General features: G+C 41.0%; 13 protein-coding genes across 13 annotated transcripts, besides 32 other annotated features; 12 read left to right on the forward strand and 1 right to left on the reverse strand. All coding sequences in view use genetic code 9, as the record gives it.

Moving 5' to 3' along the window:
• Nucleotides 1-73, forward strand: a tRNA (tRNA-Phe).
• Nucleotides 74-951, forward strand: an rRNA (s-rRNA).
• Nucleotides 939-1,009, forward strand: a tRNA (tRNA-Glu).
• A 4-nt stretch (nucleotides 1,010-1,013) lies between these two features.
• Nucleotides 1,014-1,084, forward strand: a tRNA (tRNA-Thr).
• Nucleotides 1,085-1,205: a sequence feature (control region).
• Nucleotides 1,159-1,178: a tandem repeat.
• Nucleotides 1,187-1,196: a promoter.
• Nucleotides 1,206-1,275, forward strand: a tRNA (tRNA-Pro).
• Nucleotide 1,276: 1 nt separating this feature from the next.
• Nucleotides 1,277-1,347, reverse strand: a tRNA (tRNA-Gln).
• A 6-nt stretch (nucleotides 1,348-1,353) lies between these two features.
• Nucleotides 1,354-1,425, forward strand: a tRNA (tRNA-Asn).
• Nucleotides 1,426-1,497, forward strand: a tRNA (tRNA-Leu).
• Nucleotides 1,497-1,567, reverse strand: a tRNA (tRNA-Ala).
• Nucleotides 1,568-1,569: 2 nt separating this feature from the next.
• Nucleotides 1,570-1,639, forward strand: a tRNA (tRNA-Trp).
• Nucleotides 1,640-1,706, forward strand: a tRNA (tRNA-Cys).
• Nucleotides 1,704-1,777, reverse strand: a tRNA (tRNA-Val).
• A 6-nt stretch (nucleotides 1,778-1,783) lies between these two features.
• Nucleotides 1,784-1,795: a promoter (put. promoter).
• Nucleotides 1,794-1,867, forward strand: a tRNA (tRNA-Met).
• Nucleotides 1,868-1,937, reverse strand: a tRNA (tRNA-Asp).
• Nucleotides 1,938-1,943: 6 nt separating this feature from the next.
• Nucleotides 1,944-2,014, forward strand: a tRNA (tRNA-Tyr).
• A 5-nt stretch (nucleotides 2,015-2,019) lies between these two features.
• Nucleotides 2,020-2,087, forward strand: a tRNA (tRNA-Gly).
• Nucleotides 2,088-2,158, forward strand: a tRNA (tRNA-Leu).
• Nucleotides 2,159-2,160: a sequence feature (ND1 mRNA start site).
• A 1-nt stretch (nucleotide 2,161) lies between these two features.
• On the forward strand, nucleotides 2,162-3,130 carry ND1 (NADH dehydrogenase subunit 1). Its single transcript has one exon. The coding sequence runs from the start codon at nucleotides 2,162-2,164 to the stop codon at nucleotides 3,128-3,130; it is 969 nt and encodes a 322-aa protein (NP_006965.1).
• A 1-nt stretch (nucleotide 3,131) lies between these two features.
• Nucleotides 3,132-3,200, forward strand: a tRNA (tRNA-Ile).
• ND2 (NADH dehydrogenase subunit 2) lies at nucleotides 3,201-4,259 on the forward strand. Its single transcript has one exon. It carries the CDS (start codon nucleotides 3,201-3,203, stop codon nucleotides 4,257-4,259), a length of 1,059 nt encoding a protein of 352 aa, NP_006966.1.
• Nucleotides 4,242-4,251: a promoter.
• Nucleotides 4,260-5,789, forward strand: an rRNA (l-rRNA).
• Nucleotides 5,785-7,338, forward strand: COX1 (cytochrome c oxidase subunit I). Its single transcript has one exon. The coding sequence runs from the start codon at nucleotides 5,785-5,787 to the stop codon at nucleotides 7,336-7,338; it is 1,554 nt and encodes a 517-aa protein (NP_006967.1).
• Nucleotides 7,339-7,348: 10 nt separating this feature from the next.
• Nucleotides 7,349-7,415, forward strand: a tRNA (tRNA-Arg).
• A 2-nt stretch (nucleotides 7,416-7,417) lies between these two features.
• On the forward strand, nucleotides 7,418-7,711 carry ND4L (NADH dehydrogenase subunit 4L; the record flags this gene model as incomplete). The annotated part of the gene is made up of 1 exon: nucleotides 7,418-7,711. A coding segment is annotated over one exon (294 nt), but the record flags the coding sequence as incomplete, so codon positions are not given.
• COX2 (cytochrome c oxidase subunit II) lies at nucleotides 7,711-8,400 on the forward strand. Its single transcript has one exon. It carries the CDS (start codon nucleotides 7,711-7,713, stop codon nucleotides 8,398-8,400), a length of 690 nt encoding a protein of 229 aa, NP_006969.1.
• A 4-nt stretch (nucleotides 8,401-8,404) lies between these two features.
• Nucleotides 8,405-8,475, forward strand: a tRNA (tRNA-Lys).
• Nucleotides 8,476-8,643, forward strand: ATP8 (ATP synthase F0 subunit 8). The gene has a single exon. It carries the CDS (start codon nucleotides 8,476-8,478, stop codon nucleotides 8,641-8,643), a length of 168 nt encoding a protein of 55 aa, NP_006970.2.
• ATP6 (ATP synthase F0 subunit 6) lies at nucleotides 8,634-9,329 on the forward strand. Its single transcript has one exon. It carries the CDS (start codon nucleotides 8,634-8,636, stop codon nucleotides 9,327-9,329), a length of 696 nt encoding a protein of 231 aa, NP_006971.2.
• Nucleotides 9,330-9,332: 3 nt separating this feature from the next.
• Nucleotides 9,333-10,115, forward strand: COX3 (cytochrome c oxidase subunit III). The gene has a single exon. It carries the CDS (start codon nucleotides 9,333-9,335, stop codon nucleotides 10,113-10,115), a length of 783 nt encoding a protein of 260 aa, NP_006972.1.
• Nucleotides 10,116-10,119: 4 nt separating this feature from the next.
• Nucleotides 10,120-10,184, reverse strand: a tRNA (tRNA-Ser).
• Nucleotides 10,185-10,187: 3 nt separating this feature from the next.
• Nucleotides 10,188-10,197: a promoter.
• A 3-nt stretch (nucleotides 10,198-10,200) lies between these two features.
• Nucleotides 10,201-10,551, forward strand: ND3 (NADH dehydrogenase subunit 3). Its single transcript has one exon. The coding sequence runs from the start codon at nucleotides 10,201-10,203 to the stop codon at nucleotides 10,549-10,551; it is 351 nt and encodes a 116-aa protein (NP_006973.1).
• Nucleotides 10,552-10,566: 15 nt separating this feature from the next.
• ND4 (NADH dehydrogenase subunit 4) lies at nucleotides 10,567-11,955 on the forward strand. The gene has a single exon. The coding sequence runs from the start codon at nucleotides 10,567-10,569 to the stop codon at nucleotides 11,953-11,955; it is 1,389 nt and encodes a 462-aa protein (NP_006974.2).
• Nucleotides 11,945-12,013, forward strand: a tRNA (tRNA-His).
• Nucleotides 12,014-12,081, forward strand: a tRNA (tRNA-Ser).
• On the forward strand, nucleotides 12,082-13,995 carry ND5 (NADH dehydrogenase subunit 5). Its single transcript has one exon. The coding sequence runs from the start codon at nucleotides 12,082-12,084 to the stop codon at nucleotides 13,993-13,995; it is 1,914 nt and encodes a 637-aa protein (NP_006975.1).
• ND6 (NADH dehydrogenase subunit 6) lies at nucleotides 13,987-14,484 on the reverse strand. The gene has a single exon. It carries the CDS (start codon nucleotides 14,482-14,484, stop codon nucleotides 13,987-13,989), a length of 498 nt encoding a protein of 165 aa, NP_006976.1.
• Nucleotides 14,478-14,487: a promoter.
• A 21-nt stretch (nucleotides 14,488-14,508) lies between these two features.
• Nucleotides 14,509-15,650, forward strand: CYTB (cytochrome b). The gene has a single exon. A coding segment is annotated over exon 1 (1,142 nt).

A 15,650-nucleotide genomic window follows, 5' to 3' on the forward strand; every position in this document is an offset into this window, starting at 1 on the left:
GCAAAGGTAGCTTAACGGATTAAAGCACAGCACTGAAAATGCTTCAAAGGGAGTTAAAGTCCCTCCCTTAGCAGCCGATTTGGTCCTAGTCCCAATCTTAACTACTGTTGAGGTGCCACATGCAAGTCCACTAGCGAACCAGTGAAATAGAATCTTATTCCCTAAAACCTGGAAAGAAGAAAAGGGAAAGAGAAGACCAGTATCAGGCACTAAGTAGATGAGCCCACGACACTAAGCAAGAGAGTCTGCTCAACTGCAGTGCTAAATATTAGACAATCAGAAAAATCCGGATTTAGCAAGGGAAGTATAAAGGAGGTAAAATACGTTGCCAGCCACCGCGGTTATACGTAATTCCTACAGTTAAATAGTACGGTGAAAAGGGTGTTAGAAAAGTTCATTGGTTGTAGCTTTGGGCTAGCGGTATAATTTTAATCCCACACGATACCCTTACCCCCAAATTAAGCATTTGAAGCCACGAAATCTAAGGCCTAAACCAGGATTAGATACCCTGTTATACTTAGAAGTGTAACACCCCTAAAGTTCAAAATTCAAAGGATTTGGCGGTTTTCCAAACCTCCCTGGAGAGTTTGCCATTGAATCGATAACCCACGATCCACCTCACCAATTTTTGTAACACCAGCTTGTATACCATCGTCGTAAGTCTACTTCTTGAGAAAGTTGACTTTAAGGGAGAACCCTGGACGTCAGATCAAGGTGCAGCCTATAAGTTGGGGATAGGTGAGCTACAATGTTTGAACAAACCAGTTGGAAGGAGGGATGAAATACCCCTCGGAATTTGGATTCAGCAGTAGGCCCACTAAGAGAATGGGGCTGAAAAGAGCTCTGGAATGCGTACACATCGCCCGTCACTCTCGCCTAGTTAAGATTACACAAGGGGAGACAAGTCGTAACACAATAGGCACACCGGACGCGAAAATGCCCCTATAGTTGAAACACAACCAAGAGCTTTTCACGCTCTTAAGTTTGAGTTAAAATCTCAATAGGAGCTTAAGGCCTTGAAAGCTCAACAACTAGAGCTTTGGTCTTGTAAACCAGGAGAGAGGGTAAACTCCCTCTCAAGGCTAAGAATCCCCATCACAGCTCCCACCCCTCTCTCCTTCGTCGTTCGGGTTTCTCGGTATTACCTCTTTTGCATATGGGGGGGGGGGGGGGGGGGGACTCTAAATAATATATAATGAAGAACCTCAGGAGAAAGTTTAATAAAAAACCGCAGCTTTGGGAGTTGCAATGTAAGGTAAGCCTTATTCTCTTGAATTTAAGGAGTGGGGAATGGACCCAAGCAGAAGAAGTCAAAGCTCTTCGTTTTTCCAATTAAACTAATCCTTATTAGCTTGGGCTGTAGCTAAATGTAAAAGCGCTTGGCCGTTAACCAAGAAATAATAGGATAAATACCTATCTTCCCAGGCTGAAGTAGCAAAAGTGGTTATGCAAAAGACTTAGGATCTTTTAACGAGGGTTCAACTCCTTCTTTCAGCTGTAGCTTCTAAGACTTTAACTTAGAACTTTTGCTTGCAAAGCAAACGTTTTTCAATTAAACTAAAACCACTAAAGGACTTAAGTTAAATAAACTGAAAGCCTTCAAAGCTTTAAACAAGAATTGGAAACTTCTTAGTCCTTGGGTTTTGTAGTGTAACTAACATTTCGGATTGCAAATCCCTAGATCAACTAGGACGTTGCCAAAGCTTCAAAACAACTCGAATTGCACGAGTGTGGTCTCCGTGTAAAGGAGAAACTTACTAACTAGCTATGCCTTGAAATTTTTTATTATATATAAGTAGAGTAAGCTAAGTGCTAAGCTTTTGGGCTCATACCCCAGGAATGAAGGATAAAAACCTCCCTCTACTTTCAGAAGCCGCTGGAGTTTAACCAGCAATTTTGGCCTGACAACCCAAAGTTATAAGTTTAACTAGGCCTCTTTTTAAAGTAAGGTGGCTGAGGGAATAAGCGGTGGATTGTAAATCCATATACAAGGGTTAGACTCCTTTTCTTACTAGCTTAGCTTTATGAATACAACAGTATTTTTGACTTCCAATCAGACAGTCTTGGTGAAAATTTAAGATAAAGCACTAAAGTAGCAAAGTGGTTAATGCAGAAGGCCTAAAACTTTCCTATCAAGGGTTCAACTCCTTTCTTTAGCTCTATGGTGTATGTATTTAGAATATTAGAACTCATCTCATTTTTAATCCCGATTCTTTTATCTGTAGCTTTTCTCACACTAGTAGAGCGAAAGGTGCTGGGCTATATGCAATTTCGAAAAGGTCCGAATGTAGTAGGGCCTTTTGGGCTTTTACAACCCTTTGCAGATGGAATGAAGGTCTTTATAAAGGAAGAGTTGAAGCCAGTGAACAGTTCCCCTTATTTGTTCTTTTTCTCCCCTCTACTATTCTTAGCTTTGGCTTTACTTCTATGGAAATTTATGCCCGTGCACACCCCTACCTTGGACCTACAACTCTCCCTACTTTTAGTACTGGGCCTATCTAGGCTTTCTGTTTATGCTATCCTAGGTTCTGGTTGAGCCTCAAAATCTAAGTACTCTCTCCTCGGAGCTATACGAGCAGTAGCCCAGACGATTTCATATGAGATTAGCCTGGCACTAATTTTGTTATCCCTTATAATTTTTTCTAGAAGATTTAACCTCACATATATAATGAACACCCAAGAGTTTTCCTGATTTTCTCTCTCTTGCTTGCCCCTATTTTACATTTGATTCGTTTCCACTCTTGCAGAGACAAACCGAGCACCATTTGACCTAACAGAAGGAGAATCTGAAATAGTTTCGGGCTATAACGTGGAGTACGCTGGAGGACCCTTCGTTCTATTTTTTATCGCCGAATACGCAAAAATTATACTAATGAATTATTTTTCAGTGGTACTATTTCTAGGCGGCCCCTCCCCGCTAAAAAAATTGTTTCCAATCAGAATCATAATAGTTGGTATTAAGACCACTTTTCTGTTTTCTGTTTTGTGAGTTCGAGCTGCCTACCCACGATTCCGGTATGATCAGTTAATGTTCTTAACATGAAAGAGGTACCTCCCCCTTTCAATAGGGGCTTTGTGTGCGATTTTGGCTTTAGTGGCCTTACTGGGAATATCCCTCCCACTATTTTAATGAGCTTGCCCCTAAAGTTAAGGTGTCTAGCTGATAATTAGATTTAAGGGTTAAATTCCCTTCAAGCTCTATGCGCCAAATAGTGTCTACCTTTTTATTTGTAACTGTAGTCTCTGGGACTATAATCGTTGTTTCTTCCGAAAAATGATTCATTATCTGAGTTGGCTTAGAGCTTAGAACCTTAGCATTGGTTCCAATCCTTTGCTCAGGATTCTCCCCACGAAAAGTGGAGGCGGACAATAAGTACTTTCTTGTTCAAGCTTCAAGGGCTGCACTTTTGCTAAAAGGCGCCCTTGGACAAGCTTGGTTGACGGGATCATGATCAATCCTAGATCCTGTTAAAGAGGTAACCTCCATTTGCCTAAGAATAGCCCTTGCATTTAAGATAGGCCTTGCCCCTGTCCACTTCTGATTTCCAGATGTTTTACAAGGGTTGCCCTTTTTCCAAGGGCTAATAATAGCCACTTGGCAAAAGATAGCCCCTCTAATACTAATGTTTTATTTTAGCCAGTTAGGTTTTTCTTACCTACTTATAACACCTAGGTTAATTTCTGTGCTGATAGGGGGCTGGGGAGGGCTAAATCAGACGCAAGTGCGTAAGATTTTAGCATTCTCTTCAATAGGAAAAATGGGCTGATTAGTCATAACATCAGCTTACTCCTTTAACGCTGCGATCATTATGTTAGTTATTTACTTAATTATTAACACTTCTTTGTTTTTATTGTTTGACCACTTAAAGGTCTCCACATTGGGACACTTAAAAACTATTTCTCAGCTTTCACCAATTAGAGTTGCTCTTGTTCTCCTAGTGATGCTCTCTCTAGGAGGCCTTCCCCCATTAACCGGGTTTATCCTAAAGTTTACCTCCCTTTATTTCTTGGTTGCCAAAAATTTTATCATTTTATCTTCTATTATGATAATTGGAAATCTTCAAGATTATTTTTTTTATCTCCGAATTTCGTTTAAAACTAGCTTATTTCTGTTTCCCCAACACATTATTAGATCCGCCTCATGGCGAAATAGGACAATAATTTCACCTCTCGCCCCAAAGGCATGATTAAGTTCGGTCTCCACTGTGTTGAGTACTCTTGCAATACCCCTTACCCTCCCCTTATATATAATTACATAGAAAAGTTATGACTCTAGGTGCATAGAAAATCCAAACAATAAATTTCTATAAAATAGAAAACACTCTTACTCTCTAGTAAATTCATTTGAAATCTTATTTTAACCAAAAGAAGCAGTACCGCAAGGGAAAGATGAAATACCCATAATTAAACAAACCTAAAAAAGGAAAGACTAAACCTGTGACCTGTGTATAATGGATTAACGAGAAATATAAGAAAACTAGTCTAATCCCGAAACTGGGCGAGCTAATCTTCCCTCCTTTTTAGAAGGATACCCCCACTGTTGCAATAGTGGAAAAAAAGGGAAGATTAGATGTGAAATCTAACCGCGCCCAGAGATAGCTGGTTTCCCAAAAAATTAGTTTGAGCTAAGCCTCTATAAGAAAAATAAAACTCCTTTAATATTATAAAAAGAATCTTTTAATTTTTAAGCAGAGGTTAGGCCCTTAAGGATAAGCTTAAAGCCCACAATGGAAAAATCCAACATTGATAGTTAAAGACAACAAGCCCCAAAATAGCTATTCTCGAAGGAATAGGCCTAGAAGCAGCCACTTAACAAGAAAGCGTTAAAGCTCAATTGTTCTTGCTAGCTAAAAATTTTTGGGCAATCATCTCTAACACTACAAATTATTGGGACATTCTGTAATCAGAAGAGACAATGTTAATATAAGTAAGATAACTATACCTAGCGTTTTATACGCTTTTAACCATGGAAGAAAAACATTGAAACTAAAAATCCTCTTTTTAAAGTCGTCTTCCAACTCAGGAGAAGAAAAATAAAAAAAGTGGGAAAAGGAACTCGGCAAATAAGGTTTCGCCTGTTTACCAAAAACATCGCTCCCCAAAATTTAAAGCCTGGGGAGTCCTGCCTGCCCAGTGACTAGAGGTTAAACGGCCGCTGTATCTTGACCGTCGGAGGTAGCATAATCATTGTCTTCCTAATTAGAGACTAGTATGAATGGCAAGAGGGAAATAAATGACATTTTTTCTATAGCCCTTAATACTACCTCCCCGTGAAGAGGCGGGGATAAAACGGTTAGACGAGAAGACCCTGTGGAGCTTTTAAGCGGAAGTTAAATTTTAACACACTTACCTTGTGACTAACTAATATACCTATCCAACAGTAAGTTTTAAACATTTTAGCAAAAGCTTTGGTTGGGGCAACGCGGAGTAAGAAGACCCTCCGCTAATAAGATATTACTATAAAAAGAATTACGGTTCTACAATCAAAATGAAAGAATGATCCACTAAGGTGATCAAAGAAACAAGTTACCGCAGGATAACAGCGTTATCTTTTCTGAGAGTTCACATTGACGAAAAGGTTTGCGACCTCGATGTTGGATCGGGACATCCTAAGGGTGCAGAAGCTTTTAAGGGTTGGTCTGTTCGACCATTAAAGTCCTACGTGATCTGAGTTCAGACCGGCGAGAGCCAGGTCAGTTTCTATCTACGTTAAGGTCTCTCTTAGTACGAAAGGACCAGAGAGAGAGTGTCTATGCAAAGAACGTAAGCACTTCAATTAAAAACATGCAACTAAGACGATGATTATTTTCTACTAACCACAAGGACATCGGAACACTTTATTTAATTTTTGGGGCCTGAGCTGGCATGGTAGGCACAGCTATGAGTGTGATTATCCGTGCCGAGTTGGCACAACCTGGTTCGCTGCTAAAAGATGACCAGATATACAAAGTGGTCGTTACCGCACATGCGCTAGTCATGATTTTCTTCATGGTAATGCCAATAATGATTGGTGGATTTGGGAATTGACTCATTCCACTAATGATCGGTGCGCCAGATATGGCCTTCCCCCGCATGAAAAATATGAGTTTTTGACTTATTCCCCCTTCTTTTATATTACTTTTAGCGTCCGCAGGAGTAGAAAAAGGAGCAGGAACTGGCTGAACTATCTACCCTCCTCTCTCTAGTAAAATAACACACGCCGGTAGGTCCGTTGATTTAGCAATCTTCTCCCTTCACCTGGCCGGTGCCTCTTCCATCTTGGGCCTCATTAAATTTATAACAACAATTATTAATATGCGGACACCGGGGATGTCTTTGGATCGTCTTCCTTTATTCGTCTGATCCGTCTTTGTCACTGCCTTCTTGCTCCTCCTTTCTCTTCCAGTATTAGCAGGAGCAATTACAATGCTTCTCACAGATCGTAAAATAAACACAACTTTCTTTGACCCTGCAGGAGGGGGAGATCCAATTCTATTTCAACACCTATTCTGGCTTTTTGGACACCCCGAGGTGTATATTCTTATCTTACCGGGATTTGGTATGATCTCACACGTTATAGCTCACTACTCTGGTAAGCGAGAGCCTTTCGGATACCTGGGGTTGGTTTATGCCATGATTGCAATAGGAGTTTTAGGATTCCTTGTCTGGGCCCACCATATGTTTACAGTAGGGATGGATGTTGATACACGAGCATACTTCACTGCCGCCACAATGATTATTGCTGTCCCAACAGGATTAAAGGTTTTCAGATGAATGGCAAAGCTCCAAGGGTCTAATCTACAATGAAGACTCCCTTTATTATGAACCTTGGGGATTGTATTTTTATTCACATTAGGAGGACTCACAGGTATTGTTCTTGCCAATTCCTCCATTGACTTTGTTCTTCATGATACCTACTACGTGGTAGCTCACTTTCACTACGTTCTTTCAATGGGGGCTGTATTTGCAATCTTCGCTGGTTTCACTCACTGGTTTCCCCTCTTCTCTGGTTATAGCCTACACCCATTATGAGGAAAGGTTCACTTCTTCATAATGTTTGTTGGAGTCAACTTAACCTTTTTCCCTCAACACTTCTTAGGTCTAGCCGGAATGCCACGACGGTACTCAGACTATCCAGACGCCTATACACTTTGAAATACTATCTCCTCAATTGGATCAACCATCTCCGTAGTGGCTATGCTATTTTTCCTCTTCTTAATCTGGGAGGCCTTCGCTTCTCAACGGGAAGGAATCACCCCAGAGTTCTCACACGCCTCACTAGAGTGACAATACACCTCCTTTCCCCCTTCTCACCACACCTTCGATGAAACACCCTCTACCATAATTATTGTAAAGTAAGTGTCAGTTAAAGAGTTAGTTTAAGGAGAACCTCTGATTTCGGCTCAGATGGTTTTGGTTCAACCCCAAAACTCTTGAAATCGCCCTGCTTATAGTTATTTTATCAATGTTTTACCTAGGACTTATGGGAATCCTTTTAAAACGACTCCATTTCCTATCCATTCTATTATGCCTTGAGCTACTCCTTATTTCCTTGTTTATCGGAATTGCGATTTGAAAAAAAAAAACAGGGGTCCCTCAAAAAACAACATTCAACTTATTCGTTTTGACTCTAGTCGCTTGCGAAGCAAGCATAGGCCTCTCCCTAATGGTAGGGCTCTCCCGTACACACTCTTCAAATTTGGTAGGAAGACTAAGGCTACTCCAGTATTAATGGGAACTTGAGCACAGTTTGGTCTACAAGATGCATCCTCCCCTCTTATGGAGGAGCTCACATACTTCCACGATTATGCATTAATTGTACTTACCCTCATTACAATACTAGTTTTTTATGGGTTAGTTTCCTTGCTTGTATCCTCTAATACTAACCGATTTTTCTTTGAGGGACAAGAGTTAGAAACAATTTGAACAGTGATTCCTGCTCTAATCTTAATCTTAATTGCCCTTCCTTCCCTCCAACTCCTTTACCTAATGGACGAGGTTAAAGACCCCTTCTTGACTATTAAGGCGTTCGGTCATCAGTGATACTGAAGATACGAGTACACGGACTTCAAAGACCTTGAATTCGACTCTTATATGGTACCTACCTCAGACGTTTCCTTTGGTAACCCCCGCTTATTAGAAGTGGACAACCGATTGGTCCTTCCCATGCAAAACCCCATACGAGTTCTAGTGTCCTCTGCAGATGTACTACACTCCTGAGCTGTTCCCTCCCTTGGAACTAAGATGGATGCAGTCCCAGGACGCCTCAACCAGACCACATTCTTTGCAGCTCGCACAGGAGTGTTCTATGGCCAGTGCTCCGAAATTTGCGGGGCTAACCATAGATTCATGCCAATAGTTATAGAGTCTGTGCCATTTAATACCTTTGAAAACTGAGTTACTCAATACTTAGAAGAATAACACCCCTTAATTAGCTTATTTTAAAGCTTTAGACTCTTAATTTAAAAGAAATTAGCTAATACCTATTATTAAGGAGTGCCACAACTAGAATTTGCTTGATGAATCGTAAACTTTTCCCTCATTTGAGCTTCCGTATTAATAGTCATTTCCTTACTATTAAATAGCTTTCCACCTAACAGCGCGGGTCAATCCTCTTCTTCCTTAACTTTAAAAAAGACCACAACTAATTGACAATGACTATAACAGCAAGAATTTTGGGTCAGTTTTTCCCAGAAACCCTGTTTTTTATTCCAATGAATGTATTTTCCATGGCATTTTGCCTATCCTGACTCGTGTTTATTTACCCCGTAAAATGGGCCCCATCTCGATTCCAATCTATTTGGCTTGGTTTTCGGAGAAACATCTTAGAAATGATTTTCCAGAAAACCAGACCTAAAACTGCCCCTTGGGCAGGCTTAATAGCAGGAGTCTTCGTCCTTATTTTACTTGTTAACGTCTTGGGCCTTTTTCCCCCTTATGCTTTTCAAAGGCCCACAAGAAACATATCCTTGACCTACAGACTAGGTTTTCCTCTTTGAATGGCAATAAAAATTCTAGGTTTCTACCTTGCATTTAAAAGCCGACTAAGCCATTTGGTTCCACAGGGAACACCAAGCGCACTAATACCATTAATGGTCTGAATAGAAACACTAAGTCTATTTGCGCAACCCATAGCCCTAGGCCTACGACTTGCTGCTAACCTCACAGCTGGCCACTTGCTAATTTTTCTTCTATCGACAGCTATATGGCTACTTTCTTCCAGTTTGATGATTAGGGTCCCAATCCTTATTATTTTTATTTTATTATTTGTGCTAGAAATAGGAGTAGCCTGCATCCAAGCATATGTATTCACTGCTCTAATTCATTTCTACCTACAACAGAACATTTAAATTATGGCTCATCAACACCCATATCATTTAGTAGACCAAAGCCCATGACCCTTGACAGGAGCATTTAGAGGCTTAATGATGACTTCAGGCAATGTCCTATGGTTCCATACCCAAAAGACTAATTTAACTTTAGTAGGCTTTTTATTATTAATAACAAAAATGGTTAACTGGTGACGCGATATAATTCGAAAGGCCAACTTTCAGGGCAGACACACTGCTATTGTAAAAAAGGGAATGCGATATGGCATGATCCTATTTATAACCTCAGAGGTTTGCTTTTTTTTCGCCTTTTTTTGGGCCTTCTTCCATAGAAGATTAGCCCCCTCCGTTGAAATAGGGGTAGCATGACCCCCGAGAGGAATAACCCCCCTTAACCCTTTCCTAGTTCCTCTATTAAAAACAGGCGTTCTTCTATCTTCAGGAGTTACTTTAAGATGGTCCCACCACAGAATTCTAGCAGGGAATCGAACTGAATCTATTCAAGCACTATTTCTGACAGTGGCTCTCGGTAGGTATTTTACCGCGCTTCAGGCGTGAGAATATATTGACGCCCCATTTACCATTGCCGATAGTGTTTATGGCTCCACCTTCTTTGTTGCTACAGGATTTCATGGTCTCCAGGTAATTATAGGAACAACTTTCCTCATGGTATGCCTATTTCGGACTGCAGGCCGCCACTTCTCAACCCATCACCACTTTGGATTTGAAGCAGCCGCATGATACTGGCACTTTGTAGATGTAGTATGATTTGTCCTTTATTGATTGATTTACTGATGAGGAGCTTAAAGAGAAGAGAGGAAGAAACCTCTATCAAACGGTTTCAAGCCGCATGCATTCCTATCGTGCCACTTCTCCACGTCATATATAAGTAATGACAACTATAATCTTCTTGTTTAGTATAACCATTGCAGTAGCCGTAGTGCTTGGACTGGCTGCTCATGCCCTGCCTAAACGCACCAGGGATAGAGAAAAGAGCTCCCCCTACGAGTGTGGCTTTGATCCGCTAAAATCCGCCCGATTACCTTTTTCATTCCGGTTTTTTCTTGTCGCCATTTTGTTTTTGCTGTTTGACCTAGAAATAGCACTGCTCTTTCCTTTACCAGCTGCTAGGCTGATAACTCCCCCCTCCACCTTAATTCCAATCTCAATGGTTTTTATGGTTATCTTGACACTCGGATTAGTCTTCGAGTGAATAAAAGGGGGCCTAGAATGAGCAGAGTAACTCCTACTTAGAATAATGATTACCCTCATACTGTTTACTGTAGGTATGGCCACAACCACTCTTTTGATTCCCAGGAACAAGCTATGAGCAGGAGCAATTTTTCAGAGTGCACTATTGTCTTTGTTATCTTTAATTGTTCTAAATAACCACTGAACCGCCTCATGACACAAACTCTCTTCTATCTTAGCCTCCGACACTATCTCCGCACCTCTTATTATACTTAGGTGCTGGCTGGCTCCAATAGCCCTAATAGCAAGAAAGGGACAACTGAAAAAAAGAAGAGACCTTGGCAGCCGTGTTTTTATAATTATGATTATTGTAATCACAGGGGCCCTTATAATTACCTTCTCATCCCTAGAGCTAATCCTGTTCTACATCGTGGTCGAAACTACCCTAATACCCACCCTGATCCTTATAACACGGTGGGGGGCACAAATGGAACGGTGCCAAGCAGGACTATACTTTATGTTTTACACGCTGTTTGGCTCTCTTCCACTACTTATTGCCATAATAGCCATATACATATCAAGATCCTCCCTATCAATACCAAAAGTAAAACTACTGTGAGCAAACGACGGATCAATTGAGTCATTAACAATGTGATGAGCCCTATCAATAAATTGCTTTTTTAATAAATTGCCTGTGTACGGGTTCCACCTGTGGCTTCCAAAGGCACATGTTGAAGCTCCAGTTGCAGGATCAATGATTCTAGCGGCAATTCTACTAAAGATTGGGGGCTATGGGCTAATGCGACTAATAGCCTTATTTTCAACCATATCTATGAAAGCCCTCTCCCTAGCCCTCATAGTGTTCTGCACTTGGGGAGCCCTAATCACTAGTGTTATATGTGTCCGGCAAACAGACCTCAAGGCTCTAATAGCCTACTCTTCAGTTGGGCACATGAGAATAGTTGCAGCTGCCATATTCTCAGAAACAAGTTGAGGGATGAAAGGAGCCCTAATGCTAATGGTAGCCCACGGATTGGTATCGTCTGCCCTATTTTCTCTTGCCAAAACCGTTTACGAGCGAAGAGGAACCCGAACACTTGCCATAACACGAGGCCTCAAGCTTCTTCTTCCTCTAAGAACACTCTGGTGACTCTTAATGTGTGCTGCCAAATTGGGATTACCTCCCTCCCCCAACCTAATAGGAGAAATACTTATATTATCTTCACTTATTTCATGGTCCGTATGACTCTTTCCCATTGTAGGCTTCGCACAAGTGTTTGGAGCCATCTACTCCCTAATGATATTTCAGCTCTCGCAACAAGGAACACCTTTTACAAGAATTATAAAAGTTTTTTCCTCCTTTTCACGGGAGCATTTATTCGCCGCACTTCATATTTTACCCTTAATACTTATAATGATAAATCCTTTTTCAGCATTAATTGCCTGATTAAAGTAGTTTAAGAAAAGCATCAGCCTGTGGAGCTGAAGACGCCAGTAAACTCTGGCTTAAATCCGAAATCTATAGGTTTGTCTTGGGCCTGCTAAGCCCAAAGACCTGCGGTTCGAATCCGTTGAGTTTTCGATGGTTATATCTCCGTCACTTATAATTTCTTCATTAAATCTAGGAATACTTACAATTCTTCTGGGGAGGATTTTTTTCTTTTCTAAGTCTTACTTTTCCAAGGGAAACGTAAATTTTCCACTAATAAAGACCACTAGCGCCTGTTTAAGTGTTAATAAAGACAAGGAAGAAACCATAGAGTATAAAAGAGGTCCATTTGCAATGGCCATTCTAAAGGTACTGGCTTTTTTATCCGTGCTCTCCTTGTTAGTCACGTGTAAAAACAGGATTCAGAGAATAAAAATCACTCTCTCCTTGTGGCTAAGAAACACCCCCCTAAAAATTTCACTTAATTTTATTTATGATCAATACTTTCTAGTTTTTCTTTCAGTGGCCCTAATAGTTACATGATCGATCATGGAGTTCTCATTTTATTACATGACAGAAGACCCTAAAAGAAGCGCTTTCTTCCGGTTATTAACTATTTTTTTGCTAAAAATGTTAATTTTAACCTGCTCAAAAAGCCTATTCTTAATATTCCTAGGCTGAGAAGGGGGTGGTTTTCTCTCTTTTTTACTTATAAGCTGATGAACTACCCGAAACGACGCAAGGAGCTCAGCACTAGAAGCCGTAATTACAAATCGAATAGGAAATATTGGACTTATAACGTTTATGGCCCTTTCAGCTCTTAAATTTAACTCGTCAAACTTGACAAAAATACTCTCTTCCAACGAGAATCTAACTCCCCTCCTGCCATTTTTGCTGTTCGGGCTTATCCTAGCTGCAGCTGGAAAGTCAGCCCAATTCGGCTTACACCCGTGGCTGCCAGCGCTACTGGAAGGCCCTACACCAGTTTCTGCTCTACTACACAGTTCTACCATGGTAGTTGCCGGAGTATTCCTTTTAGTCCGCACCAGAGAATTATTTTCCTCTCCCCTTATTACCCATTCACTGGTTTTGATTTTAGGAGGAACAACAGCACTATTCGCAGCTTCAACCGCCATCGCCCAACACGATATAAAGAAGATTATAGCATACTCCACCACAAGACAGCTAGGACTAATGGTCACTGCAATAGGCATTGGACAACCTGCTCTAGCATTTTTCCACATCTGCACTCATGCCTTTTTTAAGGCCATGTTATTCCTGTGCTCTGGAAGGGTAATCCATAGATTGAGGGACGAACAAGATCTTCGAAAGATGGGAGGTCTTAGAAAGCTCTTACCTGTCACATCTTCCTGTTTAATTCTAGGCAGACTTGCCTTAATGGCACCCCTCTTAGCAGGATTCTATTCTAAGGACCTAATACTAGAGGCCACAAGAGCTAGAGTTTTAAACCTCCTAGGAATTGTTTTAAGAATAGTGGCGACAATGCTTACGGCAGTATACAGCTTTCGAATTATCTTCTTCTGCTTCTCCCTAAGACCTTCTTGTAGCTCCCCTTTCTCCCATAGGGAAGAAAAATTTAACCTCAAAAACGCCCTATTACGACTTGCCACAGGAACAATAGCAAGCGGATGATTTTTTTCAAAATTGCTATTTGCTCCCCCCTCTTTTAATGTTACCTCGCTCGCAAAGGGCACGCCGCTCATAGTACCCATAATAGGAGTAGCTGCCCTCTTTATGTCCTTAATATCATCGACCTCTAATTCAATAGGGAGAAATGCCCACTCAGCCACAACATCACAGTGATTTTTCGTTGATGCTGTACACCTCTCAATAATCACTATGAGGCTCGCGCTCTCCTTTTTCTCCTCCCGAACGCTAGACCGAGGATGGCAAGAAAAAATTGGCCCTCAAGGAATAGCACCAACCTCAACCGCCCTTTCTAAGATTAGCCAAGCAGGGCAAATAGGGCTAATTAAGCGATATATACTCTCTTCAATGGCCTCAGTATTAGTAATACTGGCTCTCTCTCTTTTAATCTTATCATAACCAGATAGCACGAATTATTGTTCTTTCGATTCCTCGAGAAATTATCAAAGCTCCAACTAAGGCTACAAGCAACACAAAAACACCTAAGATGACCAAGACGCCACCCCTGTTGTAAAAGGTGTTTCTTCCGACTAGTCTCTCGCCTCTAACAAAACAATGAAAAATATTCTTCAGGTCTTGAAAATTATCAAAAGACATAAAAACCCAGGAAGAAAAAAGAAAGACAAGCCCAACAACCTCCCCTAAATTTTTTACTGAGGGAAACCGCTCAGGCGATATAGCGCTAGAGTAAGGAAACACGACTAACATTCCTCCGATGTAAACAAGGAACAATACAATGGGTACAAATGACCTACCTAAGAAAGATAAGACGAAGGACCCAGGAACCGAAAAAACTACCAACCCTAATGCTGAATAGTATGGCGAGAGACTATAAAAAACTAAAGTCCTTCCAAAAAGCATAACTATAAGTGTTACATATACTACCATTTATTATATATAAGGATTAAAATTATGGCAGCTCCATTACGAAAGGAACATCCAATTTTCCGAATTCTGAAAAGTACATTCGTTGACCTCCCCCTTCCCTCCAACCTTTCCATTTGGTGAAACTCGGGCTCTCTACTAGGGCTGTGCTTAGTTGTTCAAATATTGACTGGAATATTCCTAGCAATGCACTACACAGCCGATATTACCTTAGCATTTTCATCCGTTATGCACATTTTGCGAGATGTAAATTATGGATGATTTTTACGATATGTACACGCCAAAGGCGTCTCTCTCTTTTTTATCTGTATGTACTGCCACATAGGACGGGGACTATACTACGGGTCTTATAAAAAGATTGAGACCTGAAAAGTTGGTGTAATCCTATTTTTGGTTACCATCCTAACCGCCTTTATGGGCTATGTCTTAGTCTGGGGGCAAATGTCCTTTTGAGCTGCCACAGTAATCACAAATTTAGTGTCTGCAATTCCCTACATAGGAACTATTATAGTTCAGTGATTATGAGGGGGATTCTCCGTCGACAAAGCCACCCTTACCCGATTTTTTCCCTTTCACTTCCTTTTCCCCTTTATAATAGCAGCCTTAGCGGTTATACACTTAGTATTCCTCCACAACAGAGGAGCCAACAACCCTTTTGCCTTCAAAAGCAACTATGACAAGGCCCCTTTCCACATTTACTTCACGACCAAGGACACAGTCGGGTTTATTCTTTTGGTAGCCGCACTATTTAGCTTAGCCCTCCTATTTCCTGGCGCCCTAAAAGACCCAGAGAAATTCATTCCTGCAAACCCACTGGTGACTCCCCCACACATTCAGCCAGAATGGTACTTCTTATTCGCCTACGCCATTCTGCGATCTATCCCCAACAAGTTAGGAGGGGTAATCGCCCTAGTAGCAGCCATACTGGTCTTATTCTTGATGCCCCTCCTAAACACCTCGAAGAAAGAGTCTAACTCTTTCCGACCGCTATCACAAGCAGCCTTTTGGTTACTTGTTGCCCACCTTTTCATATTAACATGGATAGGCAGACAACCCGTAGAGTACCCATATGTGTTACTCGGACAAGTGGCCTCAGTACTTTATTTTAGGCTATTTATATTCGGGTTCCCCATAGTTTCTTCAATAGAAAACAAGATTATATTTTCTTA

Source organism: Strongylocentrotus purpuratus, mitochondrion, assembly GCF_000002235.5.
Source record: "Strongylocentrotus purpuratus mitochondrion, complete genome".
Lineage (NCBI taxonomy): Eukaryota > Metazoa > Echinodermata > Echinoidea > Camarodonta > Strongylocentrotidae > Strongylocentrotus > Strongylocentrotus purpuratus.